Raw genomic sequence first — 13,625 nt, forward strand, 5'->3', positions numbered from 1 at the left:
CCTCTGGGGCCCACATAAGGCAGTTTTGCAGACCCCAGCTGAATATTGGTTTGGACTGGTATAATTTTTTTTTTGTACCTGCAATCCTCTTCCTCTTTCTCTCCCCCTCCCTCAGTCAGTGCAACATAGAAGCCCCCCACCCCCCAGAACATTGTTCCACTACCCCAACCAACTGTGATTGAGGTAGGGCCCCTAAGCTTACCTTTCTTTTCTAGTGGTCCAGTGGGGTATTGTGGCAGATATGAGTCCCCCTTGCTGATGACCCTTATGACTTGCTGGAGAAAATGCCTGCCACAACCATCAGGGAGTAAAAATAGACCTGGAGAGTCTTCCTGGACCATGGGGGGTGGGGGGGAGGGAGGAATGTTCCTAGGGGTGGGTGGCTTCTGCATGGTGTGGCTTGGGAGAAGAGGAGAGGGATCACAGGCAGCATCCCCATAACTGCTAGCTTCTCCCCAAACCCATCCTATGTATCACCCTTGACCTGCCCATTTTTGAATGGGCAGTCAAAGCCAATATTCAGCGGTCCTGCCTGGTTTAATGCCACTGACTATTTGGGGGTCTTGTGTGTTTAATGTACAGCGCTTCATGCGTCTGGTAACACTATAGAAATTATAAATAGTAGTAGTAGGTTAGGTGACCACAGGTCATTTAAAGAGACAGGAGCCTCTCCTGCCCGCTTAAATCTCTTTGAATATTGGGTCATTATCACTGATGATTCACAGGGCCAGCTCAAGGATCTATGACACACTGAACCAACTTATTCATTAGTGCCCCCTTCACCCATGAGCAATGTGACCACCACTGTGGTCCGCCCGGGACTCCACAGTACCTCTAGTGGTTACAATAACAAAGAGCAATGGCGTGTGACCCGGCCTGGAGTCACTCTGCAGGCCTGAACCGACACCAATTAGAAAACAAAAATCACAATGTTCCACAAAGGTAATAAATCAAAATGTCTCAGATTTATTCTTTCCAAAACACAAAAGTCAGGATAATTATGAGTTCCACAGAACAGGTAAGAAGGCCATCAAACTTCAAACAGTCCAAACTCAAAAGTAAGGGCAATTCAGATATAAAGTCCAAAGAGTTTTCCTTATTTCACACCTCTGAGGTTTGTGCTCACCTCAGAATTTAAATCAGCCTGCTCCTAAGCAGGTTATTTAGTTCCTCTATGCAATAGGGTTCAAGACACTGGATACCCTATTCTCAGTGCTTCAAAGTGAAGCCTCTGGCAGCCTTTCACTAAATTGCCAGGCAATGGAGAGTGCCTTAGGTTTGCTTTCATTTAGCTACAATATAGCCTACAAAATGCCCTCCCAGGTAACAGCAAACCTCTCCCAAAACAGACACTATCAGTTTCACAGAAAATGCAAAACAGTAAAAAAAAGAAAAAGCAAAATCCCAAAAAGGTTCAGCTTCAGCAAACAGTCTTTTTCAAACAAAGCAAGCTGAAAACACTCACTGTTTCAATCCAGTTGGGACTTGCAGCTGGTGGAAAGACCAACCTCCATGGCTTCTTCACCAGTACTTATTTCCTCAGGCAGGTTGTCCAGTTCCATCAGAAGATCAGAATCAGAAAAGACTTCATCCAGCATTTCTCCGGCCTCCTGCACCTCCATAGGTGAGGCTGTATCACCCTTGCTTGGCCCGAGGAGACTCTCAGGTAGGAAAGGTCTGAACCTTCTCCCTAGCCTGCCTGTCTGTTTGCTCTCAGCTGCTGGTTTTTGTACTCTAGGGGCACACCCTATTCCACATGAGTCAGCAGACCTGCCTGGGGCTCTTGGGCTCCTCCTGTGGTGAACTAGATACTGCTCATCCAGGAGATCCTTGGGGATTTCAGGCTCCCCCTGGTGGTTAACCTGAAAATCATCCCTATTTCCCTTAGGACACCCTTTATATAATCCCATCCAGGTTTTCCTATTAACTTTTTCTCCGGGCTTAGCTGGGACCTTGGCATGCTTCTTGTCTGCCTGGTCACAGCAAGTAGCACCCCCTCAATCTCAAGTCTCCCCCCCCCCCAATGCTGATGATAAAGGGCATCAAAAATCCTGAATCCCAAACAAGCATCTCTCCCTCCCTGACCACAGAGAGAAGGGGTGAGAAAGAGCGAGATGCCAGACTGGAATTTTGGCACTCTTTATCATCAGTGTCCTGGGCTAGAGTTAGGTTAAGAACAAAGGTGGAATTGTCCCAATCAGAATGGTGCACAAAAAAGTGTCTTTCAACTCATCTGATAAATCCAAATGCCTTTATTTTTCCAAAATTCATAAAATGACTCTACGACTCGACATGCGCATGTTTCGGCCCAAACGGCCTGCCTCAGGAGTCTTAAGAGTCTTGAACTGTATGAAATAATCTCCAGAATCCATTTCAAATGTTCCTGCCTGGCTTTCAAGCTCATTCACGGAATCCTGCCTCCTCTTATCCCACTGTCTTTCAACTCCTCCAGTCCCGACTCCTCCAGAACTGCCCAAAGGCTTAAACTAGCCTTCCCCTCTCTACGCGGCATCCACTATTCCGGCAAACTGGGAAAATCCCTTCTCTTCAAAATCACAGGTCTTTGGAACGACCTCACCACCCCGCTGCGGAACCTGAGCTCCCTTCAGTTATTCCGCAAACAACTGAAAACCTGGCTTTTCAGCAAATTGTAGCTCTATCCTTCCCCCCTTTCTCTCCCCCCTTCTACACATAAGTTTATGTAATCCTTTTTCTTCTTCTCTACCCACTATTTTAAGTTCTTGTAAACCGTGTCGTGCTCCATTCTCATGGAGATGATGCGGTATATAAACTTAAGGTTTAGATTAGATTAGATTAGAAAAGTGCACAATCTCACTAAATGCTGCTTTGAAGAAACGTATCGCGTTACCAAACGCTGCGACGAGTCGTAGAGTCATTTTATGAATTTTGGAAGAATAAAGGCTTTGGATTTATCAGATGAGTTGAAAGACACTTTTTTGTGGACCATTCTGATTGGGACAATTCCACCTTTTTCCTGTGCTTTTGAGGTTGTGGTTTTGCTTCCCCTGTTTTATCCTAGAGTTAGGTTAAGCCAGCTCTCGTCATTCGGATTAATGAATCATGTGAGTTGTAACGTAATCTCATACTTTATACACATGGTTTCATAGCTTATTTAAATTTTGATTAAATGCTTATGCAAAGGTACAAAGCGCTGTACATAATAATTTAAAATAGCTGGGGAGCAAACGTTTTAGATAATAAACATGAACAAGCATTACAAACATACGTGTAACATGAAAACATTAGGGAAGAATGGAAGAACTACAATTTTTTTTTTTGAAAGAATACAAATAAGGAAAATACAATAGGGAAGGGAAATAAATAAAATAATGCAGAAGTAAGTGCGTACGTGCATAAAAAATAAGTTGAAGGCGTGTTTAAAAAGCAAGCATTTTAGGCTACTTTTAAATTTCAGCAAGTTTTGTTTGGCTCTGAGGTATAGGGAGAGAGAATTCCAAATTAAAGGGAGAGAAAATGAGAGTACGACGGGTACCAATTATCTTTAAGGATGGAACGTTAAGGGAATGTTGTGCGACAGATCTTAAAGTTCTGGGAGGGTCATACGGAATTAATAATCTATCTAGGAATACAGGAATATTGGTCTGTATAGTTTTAAAAGTCAAGAGTGCAATTTTGTAGGTGATCTGATGTAAGACAGGTAACCAATGAGCTTTTTGTAATAAAGGAGTGACGTGATCAAATTTTTTGGAACCTGAAGATTCAAGATGGAGGGGAAAGACAACTTATAACCGTCATAACGAAATCACTCAAACATCACACCAGATGCTATTTCGTATCCTAATCCGGTCAATTTTCGTTTCCATGAGACGGAAGCCGACTGGTCCCAAGAGAGTATCACATATCACATTTAAATTGCCCTCTGGGTAAATTGGATTCCCTTTGATTGCCCATATCATTTTTCTTATCCAGAAGTTCAGATGGACTTATGTTTGAATTTCTGTTTGACATTTCTGCCTCTGCTGAATCCAGTCTTCAGTTGTATATCTACAAACACTAGAGGTAATGGAAGAACCTTCCAATGTTTATGCAGACATTTTACTGTTCTTGAAGCAACTCTACTGAATCTATCTTAAAACACGTCAAGGCTTCCCTTCTGTCAGTTTTTGAGATGTAGAAGGCTATGTTCTACAGAAGAATATACAAGATAATTGAAGATCTTAAGAAGCTGAGCAGAAGAGGATATCCTAGGAAAGTGGTAAAGAGGGAATACAAGTGAGCTTTGTATAATTAGAGAAATTGGTTGTTGTTCTGCTCCTGGCAGCTTCATGTTAGTTTATGACATAATTCTAAGATGTGTTTAATGTTATTCTCACTTCATAGAGCTGTGATACTGCATAGAGAATGACACGGTGGCTGTTATGCCGAAACGGTGGGGGGAGGGGGGAAAGTGCTCACTGCGGGCACGGGGAAAAGACCATCCACCGCCCCGTGGAGCGGTGAAGGGCCTTGTCCCCTCAGTTAAGGGAGGGAACATGCGCGGTCACCGATTGCGCATGACCCCCTCCCTCCTTCCTACCTACTGAATCTATCTCTCTCCCTCCCCCTTACCTTCACGGCGCATTAGTAAAGTAACCTGCTGAAGCCAACCGAGCCTGCCTGTGTGTGGGTGGAAGCTTCTCCTCTGACAAAACTTCCGGTTGCGAATGAAGGTGGAGACCCCCATGAGACCCCCAGAAGAGATATTTAAGAGAGACATTGTGTTAACTCAATTAAACTTACCCAAGTCTTATGAACACCTCTACCAAAAAGCTTCTGTTCTTCAAATCTTCACCTCCAGCTGCAATATCCAAACATCTACCAACTAAGAGCACATCTTCTATATTTATTCAATAAAGTATATTTCAGAAAATTATAAGGACTGCCTGTGTGTGTGTGTTGGTGTGCTAAGGTTTAGCTTTCTGTTGAACAAACTGCATGTCTGCTGAGAGAGTTCAGGGCTGAGGCTGCACGCTATATGTGAACAGAATAATTATTATGGAACAAAGAGATGAAACTGTACACAATCAGTACTTGAAGGAGTCTACATAAACATTTGAAGATACAAATGATGCAATTAACTGTTGTATAAATAGTAATAGATTTTTGCACTGAATTTGGAAGATCTACAGTTGCAGATCCTTACTTTTTATTCCTGTATTCAAAATCTTAGTACTTTAAGACATTATCCATCATAAGGTGTCTTTTAGCGTACCAAGTTCATATTCTGAGTGTGAAGTGTAAAAGGATGAATTCAGAAACCTTGGAAGAAAACACATTTTTTTCTTCCTTTCTTTCAGATCAACTTTGTGCTCTTTATTGGAATAATCATTATTCTTGTGCAGAAACTCCAGTCACCTGATATTGGAGGAAATGAATCCAGCATTTACTTGTAAGTATAGTACTTATCAGATACTAGAAATCAATTCCACTGTTTAATATACACATAGGAAAAAGAAAAGACAATTGTTTGTCTCAGAGGTACCAGAAACATCTTTATCAAAGTACTCTGCTATAATCATGCAATAAATTTTAACATTCTCCTGGTGAAATGAGATGTTCTATTTCCACTGAGTACGTTACAGAGCCAGTGTGATATACTCCATACAGTGAAAATTAAAGGGCCCGATTTATCAAAGCTCTGTATTATATACCCAGAAGGGAAGGAAACCCTCAGTAAATCAGATCTGCAGCTGGGTCTTATCCTTCACCAGTATTTGAAAGCAAATGGGAAAAAGTTGTAATAATATGAAAATAAAAAAGAGAAAAATAAAGAGAAGGTATCTCAGCTATTGGCAAGAACTTCAAGGGAAGGGAGAGGCTGGTATTGCCCTGAGTACAATATTTCTTTCTTTTCTTCCTTCCTTTCTGAAAATATTTTTATTGTAGCAACAGAGCAAAACAGCATGGTTATTTTCCTTATTGCAATCAGAGAAAAATAAATCAAAGCAGCAATAACCACTCTTTCCTCACCATCACCCATCAAATCCCTTCTGCTTTCCTCTTTCCCCTTGCCACCTACCATGAGCTTACACTTCTGATATATTATGACAAGCAAGTGCTCCCAAATAATGAAACATTACCGTATTTTTCAATGCACTAGTATCCAGACTTGGGCAGAGCGTTGAAACCATTTTTGTGTTACCCTGGGTTCTAGAAAACCTAGTATTGGAGTTGTACCTAAGAATTATAGAGTAGAAGACTGACAGAATTTCTTGTACAACAGGACTGGTAGTCTTGACCAGTGGTTAGAACCCTCATTAGACGCAAGGGTTGTAGAGGGCCCACCATTTTGTTTTCATGCTCCACCTCTCAACACTCTGGGATGAGCTTCACCCCCTCAGCCTTACTCTCTACAAACCAGGAGTAGGGAGCCTGTCTGTTCTGATTGAGCTTAATTTTTTATTATTTTCAGGTATTTTATTATCTATTCGGAGGCTTTCGATTCCTCAGAGGATCCCGGTCACCCCGGGGCATCTCTGGCTTTGAGAAGATACAAGCTCTCAGAGCTGAGGTTTGTAGCCCATAGGCACATGCCTCACATGATTCACATGCAGACAGGCCCCGAGCCACCAGCGTGTGTGTGTGTGGGGGGGGAGGGGTGCTCAACATGAGAGGTGCTGGGGAGGAGGAGAGGCATCGGCGCTGGTTGACTGTCTACAGGACGTACCTCTCTCCATGAGGTTCTGTAGGCAGTCATCCAGCGCCGACGACTCACGGCACACATGCAATCTCGCTATGGGACACAGTTTGCGATTCACTGTTGTAGATCCTTCTGAACCGGTTAATTTTAGACCATTTTATCACTCTTGTCCAAACTCCTAGAATATACTGCTTTAGATAAACTTACTACTTAACATAACATAACATCAAGCTTCTTAACCGAGTAACCATAAGTTCTACGCGGTTTACAAAAGATTATAAACTAAAGACCATTTAAGAATGACAGAACGAAATTATTTAACCAAGTATTTTGAAAAGAGATAAGTTTTCAGTTGAGTTCTGAAATGTTTATAAGAATAGGCTCCAAGCAATAACAATCAAAATTAACTGTCATGTGAAGCTGCTTGGAATGCTAAAGTATGGTCCAGAAATTTCTTGCTTGTACAGCCCTGTACTGATTGGGGAGATTTTCTATTTTTACACGTTACTAGAGAGAATCTATTAACCATATAAAATGGGGCGGTACCATACATAACCTTATAGCAAAAGCAACCCAACTTATAGCAAAACACGAGCCTCAATTGGCAGCCAATGCAATTCACAATAGAATGGAGTCACATGATCATATTTTTTTTAAAGACCGTAGATCATTCTAACCACTGTATTCTGAATCAGTATGAGTCTAACCACGTCTTTCTTAGGGATTGTTAAATATGGTTCATAGACAACAACGCGGAAGACAAAGGCGCGCGCCGACAACTGAGCGCAAGATGGAGGCGCGCGCCGAAGAAAATTACTGTTTTTAGGGGCTCCAACGGGGATTTTTGTTGGGGAGCACCCCCAGTTTACTTAATACAAATCGCGCCGGCGTTGTGTGGGGTTTAGGGGGTTGTAACCCCCCCCCCCATTTTACTGTAAACTTAACTTTTTCCCTAAAAATAGGGAAAAAGTGAAGTTTTCAGTAAAATGTTGGGGGTTACAACCCCCCCAAACTCCCCACAACGCCCCCACAATGCGGCGTGATCTGTATTAAGTAAAGTGGGGGGGTTCCCCCCCACGCCCCCCCGTCGGAGCCCTAAAAGCAGTGATTTTCTTCGGCGCGCACCTCCACACTGCGCTCAATTGTCTGCTCGCGTCTTTGTCCCGGTGCGCTTTTGACCTGACACCGTTAAATATACAATATTACAATAATCCAAAAGACTTAGTAGTAAAGATTGTGCCAGAAGTTTAAAAGCAGAAAAATCAGAAAAGGGTTTAATGCTACGTAGTTTCCATAGCATGTAATAACCCTTACGTGCCACAGCAGCTATTTGTTTTTTCATGGTCAGATGCTGATCCAAAATAACTCCCAGTATTTTAATTGTTGGTTGAATTATATACGGGGTAGAACTTATACTACTCGACGGCTCGTGAATAATCTTATACGGCGACACAACAAAGAACTTTGTCTTATCAGGGTTAAACTTGAGTTTGAAATCCTGCATCCAAGAGTTCATCAATTTCAACACAGACTCAATTTTATAAGAAATATAAGATAACTAGTCTTATAGCCCGTTACATTAACGGGTGCTAGAATATATGTGTGTGTGTCTGTCTTTTTTAGTTTTTCTCTCTCCTTAGCCGCTTTCTGTATTTCTGTCTGTCTTTTTTTTTTTTCCTTGGCTGTCCACTACCACCCCTTGCCTGCTCCCCCTGTCCATTCTCCCTTCCTTTTACCTTCCATGTCCTCCACCACCCCATCACTGCTCACCATATCCAGCAGAAGGCCTTCTCCCTTTGTTTTACCTCCCCCTGTCCATCATCTGTCCAGCAGTAGGCCTGTCTTCATTTTTCTGCCCCCCTCCCTGTTCATCAGCATCTCTTCCCCTGTCCATCAACCCCTTTTCTGCCCCTCCATTTCCGTGTGTTGCAGCATTTCCCTCCCACCCCACTTCCCTGTGCAGTATTTTCCTCCCCCCCCCCATACCATCCTCCTGAACTCCATGCCCTACTTATGTCGACATCCGCCTCGGGGGGGGGGGAGGAAGAGAGAGAGAGAGCTTCGGGCGGCCAGCAGCCGCCGCAGCCGACATCTGCCTCGGGCCGCCGCGGCCGACATCCACCTCAGCGGGGGGGGGGGGGAGGAAGAAGACCTTAAGCCGCGCATGCGCACTTCCTAGCTACAGCTCACGGAAAACGGACGCACGCATAGGAACTGCGCATGCGGAGCTTACCGTTTTATTATATTAGATACTGTAACACAAGGTATGTCAATTGTGATATCATCAGCATAGCTGAACAGTTCTATACCTAGGTTACTCAAACTGTAACCTAGGGAGGAAAGATATACATTAAATAATGTGGGTGAAAGTGGGGAACCCTGGGCTACACCACTTGTATTTTTCCAGTTAGAGGAAAGCTGATTATTAAACTTAATCTAATATTGTCTGGATTCCAAAAACCCTTTAAACCACAGAAGAACATTACCCTGTAGGCCAAAAGCATCCAAACAAGCCAATAATAGTACAGGGTGCCCACAAAAACGATCCTTGATTTTAAATGGTTACAAAACCAAAATTTATTTGAATATTCTTTCACCTTTGAGGCTACAGTTTCATCAACTTATTAAGTTTCATATGGTATATGTCGATTACATACACTCGATGTGCGCCCCACCTGTTACTCGGCAAACATCGATGCGATAATCGAGCTCAAACCAGACTCTCTGAAGCATATCTGGCGTGATTGTGTTTATAGCTTCAGTGATGCGTTCCTGCAGATCATCCATAGTTGCGGATAGTGGAGGTACATACACTCTGACTTTCACGTACCCCCAAAGGAAAAAGTCACAAACAGTAATCTCGGGGGCCACTTGAGGAACACCTGGTCATTTTATCATGTTGCATTGTCTAAGGTTGTAACTTCTGCACCAGTTGCAACTTGTAAGGGTGAAAGTGCAAGCGATTGTATAAGATCTTGCTAACCATGCTTTTTTGGGGCTTGTATTTGCTGTCATCTTATGTAGAAACATATTCCAATAAGTTTTGATTTTGTGACCATTTAAAATCAAGGAGTGTTTTTGTGGGCACTGAGCAGCTAGCCTTGCTCTTAAGTGTGTAAAGTGTACAGAAATAATGGCAAATGACACAAAATGTTTCCAAAAAGATATTGATTTTATTAATTTCCATAACAACTATCAAAAGGTTATTTGCGTCATGGGGGTCTTTTCAGAAGCCAAAATCTGGCATTTCTAGCAAAGAATCCCACATCAATATATACCTTCTATCCAGTATGACATCATCACTTGTCAACCAATCGGCTAACAGAAGCTGTCCTTAGGTTTGAACAAAGGAAATTCCTTTTGACATAGAAAAAAGTTTCACAAATCATATTTTTGTTTACATTAATTTCTGAATATGCATAAAACATAACATACCCAATACACTTTTTGTCATTCTCGAAAAGCTTAAATCAAACAGCTTGTCTGTTAAAGCCAGCCTGCATTTTTGTTTTCAGCATCTGCTGAAAAGTCTTTGGTCCCTGTCAGCACAGAAGAAGGAGGAGGGGCTATTCCCCCCCCCCCTCACAGAGAAGAGGGAGTTGCTTAGCTTAAAGTTCAGAGAGGTTAAATTACAGATGAGGTACTTTTCAGAATTTCTTTAGGTTTAAAATATATAAAATATGTTTTTCAAAACCAATTCTCATGTTTAATATACATTCACACACATAATCACTCGTGGGATCTCAACATATACCCACATCGCATACAACACGGTATACTGCATTCAAACCTATTCAAGATTCTTTTTTCTATACCCAACATTGGAATGTCTGGACCATCTGTTAATACTTAAGCCATGAGGCTCAAGGCGGGAAAACTGCACAAAGACACAGAGAGGACAAAGAGAGACAGAAAGAAACATGGAGGCAGTTTAATACCTCTATGTGTGTATTATGTATATATATACCTGATTTCCTCTATGGTCCAGCCCCACCTAACACCTCACACAAATAGTGAATTCCCCTTTTCCTATGCTATATATCGGTTTCCTGATCTTTTGTTTATTATCCTGACTTTTTCAAAGTTTTAAATATGTTTGCATGTATTTAAGACCCTCTGATCGGGACTAGGAAGGTCTCTGTCACGCCCTGCTAATGCTTCTGCGCAGTTGCACTAAACCAGGCCTTCTTCAGCACCCTGTATATTCCTAGATATAATCCTTACCCAGCATCAGTGTCAAGCAAGCTTTCATAGCAATAATAGCATTAAAATTATATCTTTATTGTGCTACTAGTCTTTAAGCCCGTTACATTAACGGGTGCTAGAATAGATGTCTGTCTGTCTGTGTTTCTTTATCTCTCTCTCCTTGGCCGCTGTCTGTATCCTTCTGTCTTCCCCTTCCCCCCCGAGCAAAGTTGTCTGCCCCCAGCACCCACCTCCCCCCCAAATGTCTCTCCATGGCCCTCTTCTGTCTTCCCACCCCAGAGCAAAGCTGTCGGTCCTCAGCACACCTCCCCCCAAAGCAGCCCCCTTTCCCTATCTCTCCATGGCCCCTTCTGTCTCCCCCCAGCACACCCTCCCCCCAAAGCAGCCCCCTTTCCCTCTCCCTGTCTCTCCATGGCCCCTTCTGTCTTCCCCCCAGAGCAAAGCTGTTTGCCCCAAGCATACCCCTCCCCCTAAAGCAGCCCCCTTTCCCTCTCCCGCTGACTCTCTCTCTCTGGCCTCCTTTCTCTGTCTGTCTTTCTGTTCCTCTCCCTGCCCCTGTGTCTTTCTTTCTTTCTGTCTCCCTCCCTCCCGCTGTCTGTCTGTCATTTTTCCCCATTTCCCTGTGCAGCAGCATTTCCATCCCACTTCCCTATGCAGCAGCAACAGAATTTCCCTCCTATTCCCCCCTCTTTGCTGTGCAGAAACAGTAGCAGCATTTTCCCCCACCCCCCCCTTTCCCTTCTCTTACCTGCTCCATTTGTCCCCTCCCCCTTCTTTTACTGCCGTTGTCCTGCTCCATCCGGCCTGCTCCTGACCCTCCCACCGCTGACAAACCTCGGGGCTCCAGCCGCATAGGCAGCACTTTAAACACGCTGCTTCGCGGCCTTCTACTGCTGATTTCCTCTGCCGCGTCTGTCTCCGATGATGTCATCAGAGACGCGGCAGAGGAAATCGGCAGTAGAAGGGCGCGAAGCAGCGTGTTTATAGTGCTGCCTACGCCGCTGGAGCCGGGAGGTTTGTGGAGGGTCAACGGCCAGAGCAGGGCTGCAGTCCACCACTCGGTTGCTGCCCCAGGTGCTGCCTACGCCGCTGGAGCCGGGAGGTTAGGAGAGAGAGAGAGAGCACAGTCGCGTGCCTCCAGCCCCCGCATGCGCCCTGAGGTTTAGAATGTTGCCACAGAAGCACACCTCAGGGCGCCAGCGCTCACGAATTTTCAAGAGCGCATGCGCCTCTAGCATTTTATTATTATTTACTAGCTAATCACCCGGCGTTGCCCGGATATAAATTCCCTTCAGGAACATTCACTTGAGGAGTAACATCACACAAATTTTCAGTTTCGGCTTCACCACACCACACCACAGCGGCACTTCCTTATATACTGTTGACTGTGACATCATTCTGACTGTGTGACATCATTCCCCAAGCTTCACACCATTGGTCAAAGCAATATCTGTCTTTTTCGATGAGTCTTTACATGTCATCCCCTTCCCACCCCCACAGTATTTTTTTCCCAGATAGCAATTGATATGTATACCAAGTTTGGTTGAAATCTGTCCATGTGTTTCGGAGTTATGCTGGAACATACATACATACATCCGATTTTATATATATATAGCTGATGCCCCGGCGTTGCACGGGTATTTAATTATAGCAATAACACTGTAAATGGATTCAAATAAAGATACTTTATAGTGGTGAATGAAATTATTTTTTTACAGCTTAATAAAAAGTACAATATTCAAATTATAATGTGAAATATTTGACAAAATGAATACAATAAAACTAACGCAAAACGTGATTATAAACAACATTTTTAGTTTCACCTCCAGGAGCAAGAACATATAAATTATTGGGTGTACCCACCCTTGAGCAAGCAACATAGAGTTGTGGGCTGCGAGACCCCCAGAACATATCACCCCAGGTAGTGAGGGATCTGCATACCAAGTTTCGTTCAAATCGGTCAAGCCGTTTGTGAATTACTATGAGAATGGCAGCTTTTTACATTTTTTCCATTGACATGAATGGGTGAAATCTGATTTTATGTTTGTAGCTCCGCCCACGTGTGCAGGTGGGCCGCGAGATCCCCAGAACATATCACCCCAGGTAGTGAGGGATCTGCATACCAAGTTTCGTTCAAATCGGTCAAGCCGTTTTTGCGTGATCGCGGCACATACACACACACACACACACATACATACACACATACCTCCGATTTTATATATATAGAAGAAGAAGATATAATGAATCTCTTTTATTTCTTCTACTTTCAACCTCGTGGATCATGATCTCCTTCTCAAATGGTTGTATTGTCTGGGTATTTCAGAAACAGATCAGTTTACCTAAAGATTCAACAAATTGATTGCTCTACAACACTTATTTTCTTTTATGCTCTTGTTTGTTTTTTTGCTGATCTTTAATTACTTGTAAACTGAGTCGAGCTCTGCTGGGAGATGACCCAGTGTATAAATCAAAGACTAAATTAGATTAGATCTCTCTGATTGATCCTATCAGGTTCAGTAAACTCCACCATCCTCGTCCTACCCATTCCTTTGTGATGTCTTACAAGCCTTTATTTTGGCATCTTCTCTATTTAATACTTTCCTTGTGCCCCATTCTACTGGTTATTCAGTCACAGGGAGGAAGTCCGTACTGTTATGAGGATGATGTTTGAATCTTGTTCTGTATTATATCTCCCTCTGCTGATATTTCCTCTCTTAATCACTGCTTGAATGCTGTGTGTAGAGAATGACACAGGGAC

At 43.2% G+C, this 13,625-nt stretch overlaps 1 protein-coding gene across 4 annotated transcripts in view; it reads left to right on the forward strand.

The window, feature by feature from the left end:
• ADCYAP1R1 (ADCYAP receptor type I) overlaps nucleotides 1–13,625 on the forward strand; it is a 372,428-nt gene that overhangs the window by 273,107 nt on the left and 85,696 nt on the right. For all 4 annotated transcript variants that reach the window (XM_033931771.1, XM_033931772.1, XM_033931773.1 and 1 more), the window contains one exon: nucleotides 5,319–5,410. In XM_033931771.1, the coding sequence (XP_033787662.1) occupies nucleotides 5,319–5,410 (92 nt within the window). The remainder of the gene's footprint in view (nucleotides 1–5,318; nucleotides 5,411–13,625) is intronic.

The sequence above is a fragment of the Geotrypetes seraphini genome, chromosome 2, assembly GCF_902459505.1.
Source record: "Geotrypetes seraphini chromosome 2, aGeoSer1.1, whole genome shotgun sequence".
Lineage (NCBI taxonomy): Eukaryota > Metazoa > Chordata > Amphibia > Gymnophiona > Dermophiidae > Geotrypetes > Geotrypetes seraphini.